At 41.9% G+C, this 17,836-nt stretch overlaps 1 protein-coding gene across 1 annotated transcript; it reads left to right on the top strand.

Annotated features, from left to right (window-relative positions):
- Nucleotides 1-231: 231 nt before the first annotated feature.
- grk5 (G protein-coupled receptor kinase 5) lies at nucleotides 232-16,680 on the top strand. Its single transcript, XM_028024512.1, has 16 exons — nucleotides 232-433; nucleotides 1,051-1,140; nucleotides 2,665-2,777; nucleotides 8,254-8,331; nucleotides 8,440-8,537; nucleotides 8,937-9,029; nucleotides 10,208-10,271; nucleotides 10,444-10,584; nucleotides 12,499-12,689; nucleotides 12,767-12,804; nucleotides 13,369-13,458; nucleotides 14,883-15,091; nucleotides 15,232-15,369; nucleotides 16,058-16,195; nucleotides 16,273-16,416; nucleotides 16,490-16,680. Exons 1-16 carry the CDS (start codon nucleotides 382-384, stop codon nucleotides 16,556-16,558), a joined length of 1,746 nt encoding a protein of 581 aa, XP_027880313.1. The 5' UTR covers nucleotides 232-381; the 3' UTR covers nucleotides 16,559-16,680.
- The last annotated feature ends 1,156 nt before the right edge of the window (nucleotides 16,681-17,836 follow it).

Here is a 17,836-nt window from a genome sequence, read left to right as displayed (position 1 = left end):
TATTTTTGATTTACTAAATGAACACTTTATTGAGTTTCACTTCTAGAGTTAATGTGAATTATACAAGAGTTTGGGAGTGCAAACACATATCTGTCTATTTTTTTTCTTCTCACTTGAATTCCTACTGCACTTCTTTGCCATTGACTCTCACAGGTGACTGGTCCCTCCTCTGTGATGAGGGAGTGTTCCTGAGCGATGAGCACACTATAACAAAACAAGTGTTTCCATTTATTATTGAGTAACAGGTTAGACTGCACGCCTCGTTAGTCTCAGCTCAGTTCCAGTCGTCAAGGTTTCTGAATCCTCTGCAGCAAAGGTCTGATGTGTCCCTTTATTCTGGACAAGTTATCCAAGGACATATTCTAAGTGAAACTTTCCAATATGGACATTGATAACATGGTGCAAAACAGCGCTCTTGTTAGAGCAAGAGAAGGTAAGAAGGATTTAAAGTTTGTCCTACATTTGTATGTCTGAAAAATGGATGTAACAGAAGTGAAAAGAATATATCCTTCTTTATTTAGAACAGATACATGTGCATTTGAGTATATGTTTTTTTTTAAAATGCAAGTTCTTTTTAAAGAACTTTTGTCCCTTAATGACACAATCCTTATTGGAAACCAAAAGTAATGTCAGGATGTCCCTGATTCCCTGAGACAACATTTTGGAAAGCTGATGAGAACCACCCCTGCAGTGTGACAGGTTATTTCTTTCCCAGATATCTTCTTTTCAACATCTGTACATAAAAATCCAAAAACGTACAAGACTCACACACTGGCAGCATGGTGACCATCCTGAGTTGATAAACAAATGCGTCTTGAGGAACCAAAATTCCTACTCTGAGTGACAGCCTCAGAGTTTGTAATGTGGTCACACAGGCTCCACTAACCTGTTCCTGAAGCTAATAATAGTTCATTCACTGTAGAGGAGTATGCTATTGTTTAAAACCTGATGGTCTAGGGAGGTGTGTGTATGCGTGTGTGTGTGTGTGTGTTTATGACTCGTCAGCAGTAAGTTGTATGTTTCATTTTCTCTTCTGCTGATGGTCTGCAGGTGGAGGAAACAAAGGCAGGAGCTGGAGATGGAAAGAAATGCTGCGCTTTCCCCACATCAGCGAGTGCAGGGAGCTAGCAAAGACCATCGGTGTGTGTAGGGGTGTGTGTGTGTGTGTGTGTGTGTTTGTGTGCATACTTGTTTATATGACCTCAGTAGGACTTTTCATGGTACCATCACCCACCTTCTAAGGACCAGTGGAAATATGAGGACAAAAGTCCTGTCCTAAAAGTGTTGAAAAAACCAATAAAGAGTTAGAGGTAAAGCTAAGGTTTGAATCAAATTTTGCAAGTGTGTTCATAAGTTTACATACATTAACAGAATTTCAGATTTTTAGCATTTGTTTAGAGTGTTTTTTCAAAGTGGGGGCCAAGGAACCCTGGGGAGCCACCAGGAGGTTCTGGAGAAGTGGGGAGGAGTTATATGGAATGTTAGAAAAAATCTAGAAACATTTTTAAAAAATGAATCTAATAAATTAATAATAATAGCGTTTTAATTAGAATTTTTATCATAAAAAAGTATACGTGTTCTTCAGTCATTATTATAAAATATAATTTAAAAACATCTTATTTGCCATGCTGTTCTATCTGATTGGCTGTCAAATTTTTCAAGCAAGAAACAGAAAAGTTTCTATTAAGTAAAAGGCCAGCAGCTCTGATGTGGAGGACACTGCAAAAAACCATACGAACTTATGATCAACTAAAACCAGAAGAAATGAATCCGAATTTATGCAAAACGAATGTAATATTTAATGAATAGTGAGGAAAAACCATTCTAAAAGTTAATGCTAAAAGTGCAACACCTTTGTTTTTATTTCACTGTTAAAGTAAAACTGTGACAGCATAATATCAAATGGTCCTAAGGGGACTGATTAGCTACAGTACCTATTCTAATTCATATCATCATAAAAAGTAGATTTAATACTATCCTTCCTATTAATGCTAATTTATTGTTAGCAAGTTGCTTTGCAGTCCTGGTGGAGTACACCCCAACTTTTCCTTTAAGTAATTTTTAAACCAACACATTTTTAGAGTGTCTGGTATGTCATGTGAAGACATTTGTGATTTATTTATTTATTTCTGTATCCCGAAAATATTTTACACTTTTTAATTAGCTGCTCATTGACATTCATATCATTTTCCTGTTTCTGATCTTATGGTTCAAAATAGCAAAGACAATTGTTTTATACTGCGACAGACTGGCAACCTGACCAGGGTGTACCCCGCCTCTCACCCGGAACGTTAGCTAGAGATAGGTACCGGCACCCCTCCAGACCCCACTAGGGTTTAGGGTGTTAGAAAATGGATGGATGGATGAATGGATGGATGGAATTGTTTTATAATAAATGGATTTACTTAATCACTAATCTTGACAGAAAGACTGGCTTTTATCATTCTTAACTTTTCTGAGAATTTACATTCTTTAAAAAAATGATGAAACAATTAAAAATTTTGCCATAATATGTAAAGTTATAAGAACTACTGAAGGTGAAGGCTAGCGGTCAAAGTTGGGTAAAGTGTCAGAGATATGCACAAACAGGGCTACTAAAATTAATAGTCAATAAGTTGCTGCTAATTTGTTCATCACATCATTTTCTGTTTTTCTCCCTGTCAGAACGAGACTACTATGATTTATGTGTCTATCAGCCTATTGGCAAGAAGCTTTTTCATCTCTACTGTCTGACTCGGCCAGAACTGCACAACTACATGTTGCTCCTGGATGCTTTGGTATGCTAAAAAAGTGCAAACTAATTGTGATCTCATCCTAGAATCAGAAATGTTCCTCTTTCCTCCTCGAACACTGGTAAATACTACTGAATAAGCATGAAATGAGGGAAAGATTCCCATCAAGCACATTACAACACAGAAAAGCCTCAAGATTTATAGGAGGACTAGAAAAGTCTTCCTATAAATCCAACTTTTATATATCAGGATATAATACTAATGATTCAGTCTTCATCAGGTTCTAAAATAATGGTCTAAATTCAATCTAAGGTGTACAAAAACATATGACATATTTCATTACATTATAATCGAAAGATAAACCAAAGTAGAGATCAATCATTACTGCTTACATGATATTTCGTTGAGAAAATTCACTTGATTACTTCATCATAGTCACTGTTACTACTTCTACTGTATGAATACTGATTGTTGGCTTTGTGGTGCTTTGCATCATCCAGGTGTGTGTTAACAAACTGCCAAGTGAGTAAGACATCAGGAATGGCCCTAGAGAATATATACCGTAACCACCCTTCAGTCTGAGAAGGCCACTTCCAAACAATTTCAATTCTATTGTTTGCAATGAAAACAATCATTAAAAAGGGAAAATAATATTTCAAATATTTGGCAATCGTCCCAGGAGTGTTCAAATTCACCCCTAATAAACTCTACACAGTGCATAAAGAGCTCTATGCAATGCCAATGAGCTCTACCTCCAATTCTACAGGCCTTCTAAATGTTAACGTTTTTAAGAGAATAATTGGAAGAAAGACAAATAAGTAATTCTTGTTTGGAAGAGTTACAGGAAAAAGTGTCTTCCATGTAAAATGTTGTACCTTGGTTTAGATTTGCAAAGTTGCAAAAGTCTTGTAACGTTTGATGTGATTAAGCCTTTCAGGTCTGACATCCTTACCAGCAACACTTTGCTTATTTATTAGCTAACCAAAACTTGAAAACGTAGTGCGTCTATCTTCTGCTCAATGTGAGCAATAATGTGAAGATGTTTCAACTAAATCTCATCATCAGTACACATACAGGAAAATGGTAAAAAGTCATACAATCATGCGGGAAAAAATTAGGATTCCACAAAATATCTTCAGTTCCTTATCATGAAATATTCACATATTCATGTGGAATATTTTCTTATCCCTGGGATGATAAAATAATTTTGTTTAAGAGAAACACCACAAATCAGTCACTCAAATGCTTCTCAGTCAAGATCAAGATCTTGGCCAGTTTGTGGTGGATGTGCTACTATATTTTGGGTTTCTGATTTTTGCATGAACTAGTTCTGTTTCAGCTTAAATTTCTTGTTACAGACAGTCTCATTTTCCAGGATACCCCCTTTGATACACAAAAAAATCTTGGTGGGTTCTTTGATGGTGAGCTGGCCAGGTCTGGTCTAAGCATTCCCAAATCCATCCATCCATCCATCCATCCATCCATCTTCTTCCGCTTATCCGAGGTCGGGTCGCGGGGGTAGCAGCTTCAGAAGGGAGGCCCAGACTTCCCTCTCTCCAGCCACTTCTGCTAGCTCCTCCGGGGGAATCCCGAGGCGTTCCCAGGCCAGCCGAGAGACATAGTCCCTCCAGCGTGTCCTGGGTCTTCCTCGGGGCCTCCTCCCGGTGGGACGTGCCCGGAACACCTCACCAGGGAGGCGTCCAGGAGGCATCCTGACCAGATGCCCAAGCCACCTCAACTGGCTCCTCTCGATGTGAAGGAGCAGCGGCTCTACTCTGAGTCCCTCCCGGATGACTGAGCTTCTCACCCTATCTCTAAGGGAGAGCCCAGCCACCCTACGGAGAAAACCCATTTCGGCCGCTTGTATCCGCGATCTCGTTCTTTCGGTCATGACCCAAAGCTCATGACCATAGATGAGGGTGGGAACGTAGATTGACCGGTAAATCGAGAGCTTCGCTTTTTGGCTCAGCTCTCTCTTCACCACGACGGACCGGTACAGCGCCCGCTTGACAGCAGACGCTGCGCCAATCCGCCTGTCGATCTCCCGCTCCCTTCTTCCCCCATTCGTGAACAAGATCCCGAGATACTTAAACTCCTCCACTTGGGGCAGGACACCCCCCCTGACCCGGAGAAGGCACTCTACCCTTTTCCGGCTCAAGACCATGGCCTCGGATTTGGAGGCACTGATCCCCATCCCGGCCGCTTCACACTCGGCTGCGAACCGATCCAGCGAGAGCTGCAGATCACGATCTGATGAAGCCAAAAGGACCACATCATCTATACCGGGCCCGTATCAAAGGGCCCGGTACCCCATACTCCCGGAGAACCCCCCACAGGGCTCCCCGAGGGACACGGTCGAACGCCTTCTCCAAGTCCACAAAACACATGTAGACTGGTTGGGCGAACTCCCATGCACCCTCCAGGACCCTGCTGAGGGTGTAGAGCTGGTCCAGTGTTCCACGACCAGGACGAAAACCACACTGCTCTTCCTGAATCCGAGGTTCGACTATCCGACGGACCCTCCTCTCCAGGACCCCTGAATAGACCTTGCCAGGGAGGCTTAAGAGTGTGACCCCTCTATAATTGGAGCACACCCTCCGGTCCCCCTTTTTGAACAGGGGGACCACCACCCCAGTCTGCCAATCCAGGGGAACTGCCCCCGATGTCCATGCGATATTGCAGAGTCGCGTCAACCAACACAACCCTACAAAATCCAGAGCCTTAAGGAACTCCGGGCGGATCTCATCCACCCCCGGGGCCTTGCCACCGAGGAGCTTTTTAACCACCTCGGCGACCTCGCCCCCAGAGATTGGAGAGCCCAACCCAGAGTCCCCAGGCTCTGCTTCCTCAGTGGAAGGCATGTTGGTGGGATTGAGGAGGTCTTCGAAGTACTCTGCCCACCGGCCCACAACGTCCCGAGTAGAGGTCAGCAGCACACCATCCCCACTATAAACAGTGTTGGTGCTGCACCGCTTCCCCCCCCCTGAGACGCCGGATGGTGGACCAGAATCGCCTCGAAGCCGTGCGGAAGTCTTTCTCCATGGCCTCTCCAAACTCCTCCCACGCCCGAGTTTTTGCCTCAGCAACCGCCCGAGCCGCATGCCGCTTCGCCCGCCGGTACCCATCAGCTGCTTCCGGAGTCCCACAGGCCAAAAAGGCTCGATAGGACTCCTTCTTCAGCCTGACGGCATCCCTCACCGGAGGTGTCCACCAACGGGTTCGAGGGTTGCCGCCGCGACAGGCACCGACAACCTTGCGGCCACAGCTCCGATCGGCCGCCTCGACAATGGAGGTACGGAACACGGTCCACTCAGACTCCATGTCCCCCACCTCCCCCGGGACGTGTTCGAAGTTTTGCCGGAGATGGGAGTTAAAGCTCCGTCTCACAGGGGATTCCGCCAGACGTTCCCAGCAGACCCTCACAACACGTTTGGGCCTGCCAGGTCTGACCGGCTTTCGCCCCCACCACCGGAGCCAACTCACCACCAGGTAGTGGTCAGTGGACAGCTCCGCACCTCTCTTCACCCGAGTGTCCAAGACATACGGCCGCAGATCCGATGAAACGATGACAAAGTCGATCATCGAACTGCGGCCTAGGGTGTCCTGGTGCCAAGTGCACATATGGACACCCTTATGCTTGAACATGGTGTTCGTTATGGACAATCCATGGCGAGCACAGAAGTCCAGCAACAGAACACCGCTCGAGTTCAGGTCGGGTGGGCCGTTCCTCCCAACCACGCCCCTCCAGGTCTCACTGTCGTTGCCCACGTGAGCGTTGAAGTCCCCCAGCAGAACAAGGGAGTCCCCAGGAGGAGCACTCTCCAGTACCCCCTCTAAGGACTCCAAAAAGGGTGGGTAATCTGAACTGTCGTTCGGCCCGTAAGCACAAACGACAGTCAGAACCCGTCCCCCCACCCGTAGGCGGAGGGATGCTACCCTCTCGTTCACCGGGGTAAACCCCAACGTACAGGCGCCGAGATGGGGAGCAACAAGTATGCCCACTCCTGCCCGACGTCTCTCTCCCTGGGCAACTCCAGAGTGGAAGTATGTCCAGCCCCTCTCAAGGAGACTGGTTCCAGAACCAGAGCCATGCGTCGAGGTGAGACCGACTATTTCTAGCCGGAACCTCTCGACCTCACGCACTAGCTCCGGCTCCTTCCCCACCAGAGAGGTGACATTCCACGTCCCAAGAGCCAGTTTCTGCAACCGAGGATCGGACCGCCAGGGTCCCCTCCCTTGGCCGCCACCCATCACACAGTGCACCCGACCCCTTTGGCCCCTCCCACGGGTGGTGGGCCCATGGGAGGGGGGGGCCCATGTTTCCTCTTCGGGCTGAGCCCGGCCGGGCTCCATGGGTAAAAGCCCGGCCACCAGACGCTCGCCATCGTGCCCCCCCTCCAGGCCTGGCTCCAGAGTGGGGCCCCGGTGACCCACGTCCGGGCGAGGGAACACCAAGTCCAAGGTTTTCCTTCATCATTGGGGTCTTCGGGCTGCACTTTGTCTGGTCCCTCACCTAGGACCTGTCTGCCTTGGGTGACCCTACCAGGGGCATGAAGCCCCAGACAGCATAGCTCCTAGGATCATTGGGGCACTCAAACCCCTCCACCACGATAAGGTGGCAGCCCATGGAGGAGATTCCCAAATCCACTTCCAGCTAAATAATTCACAGTTGATATGAGGTCATTTTCTGGAATGATCTCTTTGGCAGTTCTGCCAATGCCAACATTCTGGAAAGGAAAACTGAGGAGGCTGCTGATTGAAAGGTTTTACCAAAATATTTTCAGCTGTTCGGCAGTTTGGGGACTCCTTTCCCTTTTGTTAAAATGTTTTCTACCATTCTGTAATTTTCAGTCAAGATCTGTAAGAACTTCAGGCACACTAGTTTAACCTCTGCGAGCTATGCTGTTCCCCAGATGAAGATGAAATCTAAATGGCATCATAATTACTTAAAAAATGTATTTTATACCAGGCCTTTTATTAAAAAATATTCAGGTCATCTAAGCCATGAACACAGATGCAATCAAACTAATTTGATCAAACAGATGCTGGATATTGAAAAGAGAATTGACAACCAGCTGTATTTTTAGTTCAATAAGTGTTAACCTACACTTTCCAATGAGAATCTAACATCTTAAATTTGTCAAACCACGGAACATTTCTTTTCATTTTTAATTTAAATTCAAACTATTTTGTTTATCTTCTCTGGATTTGTTTTTAAGCTCAATGCATTACATTATATTCCCACAGATAAACCACCTTCATCTACAAATGACTCAGTCCTTTTTAATCATGTTAAAGACTTGTTTTCAATGTATGTTGTAGCTCAAATCTTTTTAAATTGTTCAAACTTGACAACTTACCATCAACAGTTGGCATGCTAAATCACATTTCATTTCAGATAAAAAGGTTATGAATAACAAGAAAAAATACGTTTATTTAATTTTCACATTTCCTGAGCAAATTAGGCAAAGTGTGTATTTCTCACCATCCTTTCTCTTTCCTTTATCTTTGTTTCTTTTAGGAAGCCTTTGAAACAAAGACAGATGAGGAAAGGAAAAGCTTTGGGTTTTACATCATCCACACATTTATCAGAAGTCAGGTCTGAAAGCCCCTGTTTATATACATACAAATAAATCAGCTCTGTGTTCACTTATTAAATAGCAGCTGTTTTTCTTTCTTTTTTTATAACTTCCTCTGTGTTCCACAGGCCAACCAGTGTGTGCCTTCTTTAGCAAAGCATGAACAAAGCTGCATCAATAGTTTGGAGCTTGATCCCTGTGAAGACGTCTTTCATAAATGCAAAGAGTGAGTTCACGTGTCTGTCTGGTTATACATGATCTTCATATAAGTAATCACACCCTTTATTTTACTCCTCCGTTTATGACATTATAACCACAAACTTTAATATACTTAATCGAGTTATTGGTAGATGATAGGACAGCATGATGTAAAGATACATCTTAAGTTTGATTAGAATATTGTGAAAAAAAAAATTTTTTGACACTCATTTGAGAACTTATATTTTAAGCCTTTATTTCTTATAATTTTGATGATTGTCTGTCTCAGAACATTAGAATGTTGCACAAGAACAATAAAAAATGTTTGTGTCTGTAATGTGACAAACTGCAAAAAGAAAAAAAAGATAGGGGTTTCAATAATTTTGCAAAGCACTGTGTTCAGTATGCATTTGTTTTACCCCTTTAGATTCCTGCATGAATACCTCAGTCAAGAGCCCTTCACACAGTACCAGTTCAGCATGCACTTTGACCGCTTTCTACAGTGGAAGCATCTGGAGAGGTCAGTGCACAAGTTGTGATGCATATCAGTACCTGAAGGAGGATGTGATACTCATAAAAATATTGGTTATTTGTAGGAGTACACCAAGAAATCGACCCAGATTTCCTTAATTTGGGGAGAACGGAGATCAGCATTTAGAAGACACTTACATGTGAAACCGATCTTCAAATCTGTTTCTAGCAGAGCCACTCAGTCTATGGTTACCCTTTAGACACACCACCTCTGGGCAGACAGTTCTGTCAGTTAGTGGCGGTAACATCTGGAACAGTATTCCAGTCACTATCAGTGAGTGCCCTCGCTTAACTCCTTTAAGAGCCAATTAAGGGATTGGCTTAGGTTATTAAATCACCAATGTCTCCTATACAACCCATTGGATCAAATATTGTTCTGCTTTTAATTGTTTATGAAACATATTGTTTCTTGTAATTTCATTGTATAAATGTAAATTTTGTGTGATTTTAACTTTGTTGATTTTTAGGTTGGTTTTAACAACTGCCACAGGGACTACCGATGAAAATTAGCTTATGTTGTAGTTCACCCATTTTCCCCTCTGTGCACCACCCAGGTCTGTTTACCAGTTTCGGGACCCGACCAAAACCTGTAATCAGTTTCATTTTGTTTATGTGTGACTGTCACCAGTCTTATGTGATATGGTTATGTAAGCAGCAGCAGTGTGTGCGTGTAAGAACCCATAACACTTATTTTATCTAACTTGGGCACATTATGCAGTACAATGTTGATTAATTGACAATTTGAAATTTAGAAACTCCACAAAGGTCTGGAAATCAGCCATTGTCCCCTTTTAGTCTGTCGTGAAAGACGTTTGACTGACAGACGTGACCACCAGATCATGTCTGCATATGCCCAGTAGTCACCCCATTGTTGCTGACTTACATTTTTATGGTACTTAGTGGCGTTTCAGACAAAAAAAAATCAAATCAGTATCAGCTAAAATCTGGTAGTGATCACTGATTCTTTCCTAAGGTGAAAAAATTGGTGAGAGAATTCAAAGAATTCTCACAACAATTCAGGGCACCAACCAATTACAATCAGTGCACCCCAGTTATTTGTTGAGTAGGTGGTTTAATTATTGGCTTAATGCCACAAACTGCTGAAATAAGAAGTGGATAAGAAACAAAATCACAAAGATTTTTTCTCTCTTGTTTTGTCTCTTTAAGGCGGCCAATCACCAAATACAATTTCAGAGAGTACAGGCTACTGGGTAAAGGAGGCTTTGGAGAGGTAAGGCGTGTTAAAGTTGATCCCTACACTACCATACAAGTCTAAAAGGGGAAATTCTGACTTTACATGTCACAATCACTTTTGGACAGATTTGCCTTTCCTGCTACAGTTTCTGAAAATCTGTTTTTCTACCACATAAATCTCTTCATCGCATTTCCATTTCAACCTGCAGGTTTGGGCTTCTCAGGTACGAGCCACAGGAATGATGTATGCCTGCAAGAAGCTAGAAAAAACTCACGTAAAGAAATGGCAAGGAGAACACATGGCACTCAATGAAAAGGAGCTACTGGAGGAGGTGGACAGCCGATTTGTGGTGAGATTACAACCATGCTCTACAGCTAGTTTTTTGTGGACTGCTGTAAACAAAGAGAAAATGTTTTGCCTTCATCCCACAACAAGCATGTACATCATATGTACAGTGCTTTTTATATGAGGCAGTGTGAAGCAAAGGGTTCAACAAAACCACTCACACAACCACAGATGTAAACCCAGCAATTATAATACAATCAAGGATGAAAGAAAGGAACACTAATCACAGCCTTCGTCAATAGCTGTGATTCCATTGACCATATAATTGCGCAATTTGACATATTGAAAATACATTTCCTTAATAAATTTTTTTTGCATCATATATAGGGCAGGCATATGCAAAATATATGCCTGCCCTATATGTGATGCAAAAAAAAATCCACAAACCAGGAAGCAGAAGACGACAGGAAGTGGTTGGAGGATCATTGTGCAACATGTTTTTTAATGACTTATAGCGCAAACGTATTGATCTGTGATTTTAATTGTGTTTCTTATTTGGTGGAAACCTGAAATTGTGTTTTTTGACATTAGTGAAATATTGACAAAGTGTTGCACACATTTGGAGAGGAAACACAACTGGTGAGACATTGTGACACATTACAAACAACCAGACACGCACACACTCAGAACCACGGACAACAATACAGAACAAAGATAAGCATAAAATATATAGACATAAATGCATAAATGTAATTTTAAAAAATTTATCAACAGAGGGGGAAATTACTTTATTCTTGAAACTGAAAAACTGCATGTGAAAACTGAGTAAAAGGCAGAGTCGCTGCTCGAAACTCCATGACAGAGGTGTACGGAGCCCCATGCAAGAAGAAAAACGGCAAGTGACTGAGGGTCACTGCACGTAACGGAAACCCTGTAAATTCTAGACACTAACAGGTACCATAGAATTGCACAAAAATCCGTGAGTCCCTGCTCAAAATTCCTTTAAAGAGGTGAACGGAGCCTTGTGCCAGAAGCCCATTAAAATGCTGTTTACATCATTTTAAACTGTGTGATTGTGAGTGGGAATAAAAATAGCAACAGGTATTTTGTTCCATATAACACAGTAGGAGTGTAACAGGTAAACCTTTATGGATGCAAACTCCCCTAAAAACCCACCTGTTTAGGATTGTATTTGAAACTTAATCAATTACAAATTTATTGATGGAACTTGACTCAATGTCGTGTTTTGATTGTTGATTCTATGTTGCTTTGTGTTTCTGTGTTTGATATGATGTAAAGCACTTTGAAATGCTTTGCTGCTGAAATGTGCTATACAAATAAAATTTGATTGATTGATTGAAAAGGATAAAGTCATGAACATTTAAATTCAAGCAACAAGAAACTATCTTAAGTAGCATATGGGATGTTTGATGTTCTTTCAATACAGACTTAATGAACTGGTAGAACGCTGCATATTAGTTTAAAACTATGGAGGGGGAAATGACCACTCTTCATTGCTACATGAGTTCTAGAAGCAGGTGACATTAGTAGAGCGCAGCTGTGCTCCCAGCCTTATTCTTACAACAAGGATTGTTAGCAACTTCCTCACTTTAATTTGGGTTGTAGAATGAAGTAAACATGGTCTGAAAACAGGTGGTGTCTATGTGCTTTAGGCTGACATTTTCATTTTCTTCTAAAAATCATTTTTGTTTTAGGTGTTTATGAATGAAAGTCATCTTTCATTCATAAACATACTTTCTGCATTTATCTTAATTTAACAAAGTACAGAACCACAAACATAAACCGGAACCATAATTTCTTCATGGATTTTAATTGGGAGTCACAATGAGTCTGGGTACCGTATACTGTTAAAACTTGTACATATAACTGTCTTTACCGTTACAGCACATTCTACACTCCTTGCTAACATGTATGCACATTCAACTTCTCTCTCATACATCTCCTGTTTTCTCTGCAGGTCAATCTTGCATATGCTTATGAGACCAAACATAGTCTCTGCATGGTTTTAACCATGATGAGTGGTGGCGACCTGAGGTTTCACATTCACAATATGGGAAAGCCCGGCTTAACCATGGATAGAGTTTATTTCTATGCGGCAGAAGTCTGCTGTGGTTTAATCCACCTCCACCAGAAGTCGATAGTTTACAGGTGAGTGTGTTTCCACGTGGATCTGAACGCCTCACTGCAGCATGATCTGCTTCATACGCTGTGATTTTATGTTTCAGAGACCTCAAACCTGAAAACATTCTCCTGGATGACAAAGGTATTTCTGGCCACACCAAGTGTGTGTTTGTTTTTCTCATGAGGCGCAGTAATTAGCTTGAAGTCTACTAAAATAACTTTTAACAAGTCACATTCCAGCCATTACTGTGTTGTTATTGGCAGCTATTTTTAGCTTTTGCATCAGATTTAAAACAGTAATAGTTCTGTCAGACTTGATGAATTCTTCACATGAAACCTCAAGAACTCAAGAAGGAAACGGTATTGATGGTATTTTGACAAGCCTTCAAAAAAAAGTCTAAAGAGGAAGTTAAACGTTGTGGGAAACAGGTGAGGTATCACCTTGTGTGTGTGGGGGGGGGGGGGGGGGGGTGTATGTGTGTGTGTGTGTGTCAAGTCTATCGCTTCTGGTTCATATGGGGTCTTTGTCTCACTTCAGTAAAAAACATAGAGCAAGTGAGATGATGGGCAGTTGTAAAATTAGCTCCAAGAACGGGTTCTGCAGGTTCTGAAGAATGAGGAAAGGGAAAGTGCGTCAGTGCAGAAAACCTGAAAAGAGTATAATAAACCTGTTGAGTGGATTTCTCTTTGTTTTTGTGCCAATAAGGACACATCCGCATCTCTGACCTGGGCTTGGCAGTGAAGCTGGAGGACGGGGATCTGGTGCAAGGCAGGGTCGGCACATTATACTACATGGGTGTGTATTATTCCTACTGAACAGAAGTCTCAATTAATTCACTAATATTGGTCTTACAGTGTGGTGTGCATCTGTGTTCAGCCCATTGAGTCATTACTTTGTGGGGACAATTGCTGCAAGTCAATTAACTCTAGCTCTAGTGTCTGTGAATGTCAATTTTCAAGACTGAAAATGACGTATGTCAAAAAAGAATCCAGACTTACAAAACCATGTGAATACACACCAGAAAGCAGTTTGACCATTACAGATCACAGGTTCACCTAATGATTTGTATACAAGGTTCCACCACATGTTCTTCCCTCTACATGCGCACATTCAACCATGAATAGTCAATGAAAAGTACTTCATGAATAGTGCAGGATGTTATGGCTTGAAATCTGTATCATGATATATTGAGCATTCACCTCGATAACAATAAATGGACAATAATACTAAACACCCCCGACAACTGAAAATTAACCTGTGACAGGCCAGCATAAATACTTCACAACCAGTTGTATTGATGGTTTGATTTCCCTAAACCTGTTTTTCACAATATTTTTTATTTTCACTTTAAGAGGCATTAAAACTACAGTGTCTCAAATAAGTAAAGAAAATGTGTACCTTTTAATTCGTAAGAGTTATTGCACAAATAAGTACAACTGAACAAGTTTAGAAGTATAAAATGACATAACTTCCGACATCCTTGGTCTGATGGGACACCCCTCCCACCCACTGTCTGCCCGTGACATTTGCTGCGCTCCTCCTGAGCGTCGTGCAAAGACCTCCAGGGAGACATGAGCACAGCCTATCTATACAGTCAAAATAAAAACAACAAATATACCAACATGGGCAAAATGATGTTGGCCACTGCCATAATTTTCAATGACGGTTAATTTTCGGTGTATCTTTTATGACTACTCGTGAGTGCTAAGGTCTATTTAAATGAGCCACTTGATCAATGTTATTTCATGGTCAACAGTGGTAACCACACTGAAAAGAGTAAAGAAACACAAATTCATCAAGGTAGAAACTGATGTCAATTCGAGAAAAGAAAAATTATTTTTGGTTGCCCCAGTAGAAGGGTCACACATAAACAGAACACACCTGCATTTTAGGAGGTTGTTCCACAGTTGGGCACTGATGGATGTGAGTGGAATAAAAGCTGCCTCCTTTGCTCATTAACTTACCAAGACGCCAGTTATCACCTATAGGACCTGTTTGCTACCTCTTCCCTACACTGCTGTAGGCCAGGATTAAGGAGTCAAGTAGTGAGCCAGCACATTGTACCACTGAATATGTCAGTCACATAGAGGCATGTACGACTCGCACATTAATAGCCAGGAAATCTTCATGATCCCTGAAAAGACGTTCCTTCTCTTTATGTTATTCTGTTTAATGCTGTGTAGAAGATATTCTCCTCCATAACTTTTCTCTATTTACAGCTCCTGAAGTGATCAGCAAAGAGAAATACAACATGAGTCCCGACTGGTGGGGCCTCGGCTGCCTGATTTATGAAATGATTGCGGGAAAGTCTCCCTTCAGGGACAAAAGCGAGCGCCCCAAATCCTCGGAAATGGAGAAAAGGATCATATCAAAAACTGTGGAATACAATGAGAAGTTCAGCACCGACGCCGTAGACATCTGCAACGGCGTGAGTTTCACTCCCCAACGCTCATCTAACGTAGATAATGCAACCTTAGAGATGTAGAGCTTCTCCTGCTGTCTATAGCGCGCATCACGACGGGCTCAAGACTATTATCCAAACTATGAACGACTTGTCTTTGTTTTTAGTTGCTGAACAGGAATCCAAAACACAGACTGGGCTGCCAAGGCTTGGGAGGGAAAGAAGTGAAGACTCACCCCTTCTTCCGACAGATCAACTTCCGGATGCTGGAAGGGGGACTGGTGGAGCCTTCTTTCAAACCAGACGTAAGCCCAATATTGATTTTCATAACTCTACAGGGGTGTGAAAAAGTGTTCACTCTCTTTCTGATTTCCTTTTTGCATTTTTTCACACTTCAGTGTTTTTTAAATGGAGGCCCCTAAGGGACATGAGGGGAATTTATTGTCTTGGCATTACCTAACAAAAGGCTTGCATTCCATCACAATAGTTTTAAGCGTTCTCTCACAGTAATGTAGTAGTCAGTTCATGCAGCATCTTGACTACTGAAAGTCTTTTTGCTGCAATATAAGATTTTCTTAAGGTTCTTCCATGTATGTTAATGTCTCGTTTGTGAGATACCGGAAGTTTTACTTTTTTTCTAAAGGTACAAATGTGCCACAAACGTATGTGCAAAATGCAAAAGTAAAGCAGGTCAAACATGGGGTTTCCATTCCTTCTAAGACATAAACAGAAACTTTTATGAGAGAAGGAAAAAGAAAGAAAAAATACATCCAAACTGGACTATTTTTGAGTTATTTTCACACGCTTATGAAGTCATGTTACAGTTTTGATTGCTTCTTTTTCTTGTTGGCAGTCTTAATAGTTAATAAAGGGCTGTTTTCATTTACAGTCCCATGTCAGCCTTACACATATATGAACACAGTTAATAGATACATTTTTAATCAAAATCTAACCACTAAATAAATACATGTCTGTTGTTATTGTCACCTTTAGCCCAGACTGGTGTACTGCGATGACGTGCAGGATATCGAGGAGTTCTGCGCACTGAGGGGAGTCGTTCTGAACCAGTCAGACGGCGAGTTCTACGCCAAATTCAACACGGGAAGCGTTCCGAGGAGCTGGCAAAATGAAGTGATTATACTCACAGGTTACATTAGCATCTGATCGTGTACAGCTAAAAACCAACGTTAATCCCTTTTTGTTCCTAGCTCATAGATACGGGATGCTTTGAAGAACTGAACGTTTTTGGTCCAATGGGATCTCGACCTCCAGACCTGGACTGGTCCTTGGCCCCTAGGAGCCCCAAAGCCAAGCAGGGCCTGTTGCGTCGCATGTTCCGCAGACATGAAAGAGTAAGTCCGGTCTTTGAACGTGTGAACGAGTGTCGCGACGGCAAAGGTTTCATATAATCGTTTCCTCCAACAGCACCACTCAGATCCAGCAGATGATGGTAAACATTGCCAGCCCAATGGAGAGGTCAGCTCAACTCTCTAAGACCAACACGGCCCCGAGCCACGTCCTTCCATCTGTAAAGCAGTTTGTGTTTGTACAGCCGCAGCAGTGTAGCGCTTCTAAAATACTCATCTTTTAATAAACTGGGTTTTTTTTTATTCAAACTGCTTTCTTTTGTTTTACTCGGACTGAAAAAAAGATGCACTTATTTTAACAAATATTCTCATCGTCCCTGAAGACCAGTTCTTTCATTTTTTTCCTCATCCAAAGGAAACAAGTCAACTATACCGACATAAGATATAGTCTGAAAAATGCTCCTTTTTGTTTTGTTTTGAGAAGTCAAGGAGATTTGAGTGTAAAAATGGCTGCTTTTTCAAGATGGAGTTACAAAGTTCAGACACTAGCTAATCAACGTTTGAGTCAGTTTCATCCCCGTTGCTAGACCTTTCAACAGTGTTGCTCAGCATCAACTAAATATCATAGGAAATAAACAATCAGAAAAAAGTAAAAACGGGAGGAAATCAAAGCTAGTGATTTCATCTTTGAAGTAACTAATTCATGAACCTAAATTTATCAGCTAGATTTGTAAAGACTGCTCAATCTTGCTTAAAGCAATTTAAACCCCAGTTGGTTATTGAGATTTACATTTTCCTTTTCTCATGGCCATAAATTACTACCATATACTAAGATCGTTCAGTAGGAACGAATTAAAGCAAGCCACGCATTCCAAAGCAAACTTCTCATGATTACAGGAAGTGTTTTTGTTTTCTTAGAAATATTTTTGTTGCCATTTTAGAAAAGCTGAAATTATTTATAGTCTGGCATGCCATCCTTGGCTGCGTAAATAACTATAAATAACTGACTCGTGAGATTGTTTTTAGAAACAGAGGCTAATTATCAGGAGTCACGTGATTTCAGATTTAATGCCAAGATTCATCAAAAAACTCTGCAACACAAAAGCAACAACAACGTCTCTTAGCTGTTATTTTTGAAGAATGGGAATTCAAGAAGGATGAAACCTTCAGCTGAGCTACTGCTACTTTATTCTTTCACTAAATTGTTATCGCTTTTTATTTAACTTCACTACTCTATATGGGATTTCACAAACTGAACTGGATTTTTCCAGCAGAATTTCAACAAGTCTTCCGATAAGTTGTGGAAAGGTGACATCAATTCTCTGCACTGTTTAGAATGAACAGTTTCAGTAGTCCGACTGTTGGCAGAGACAGTCAACCAAGCCGTTCTGTTCGTGTTGGCCACACTTCTCAGCACCGATCTGCACTGAATTATCCTTCAAATCAAGACAGTTCACACAAATGA

This window comes from Xiphophorus couchianus, chromosome 8 (assembly GCF_001444195.1).
Source record: "Xiphophorus couchianus chromosome 8, X_couchianus-1.0, whole genome shotgun sequence".
In the NCBI taxonomy this organism is placed as follows: Eukaryota; Metazoa; Chordata; class Actinopteri; order Cyprinodontiformes; family Poeciliidae; genus Xiphophorus; species Xiphophorus couchianus.
This window is presented reverse-complemented; position numbering and strand designations above follow the sequence as displayed.

Excerpts from the sequence above, each read along its gene's own strand:
- grk5 (XM_028024512.1), top strand. The coding sequence starts at position 382 with ATGGACATTGATAACATGGTGCAAAACAGCGCTCTTGTTAGAGCAAGA. Across the intron at positions 8,332-8,439 it reads ACACATTTATCAGAAGTCAG|GCCAACCAGTGTGTGCCTTC; the intron begins GTCTGAAAGCCC and ends TGTGTTCCACAG. Across the intron at positions 10,585-12,498 it reads AGGTGGACAGCCGATTTGTG|GTCAATCTTGCATATGCTTA; the intron begins GTGAGATTACAA and ends TTTTCTCTGCAG.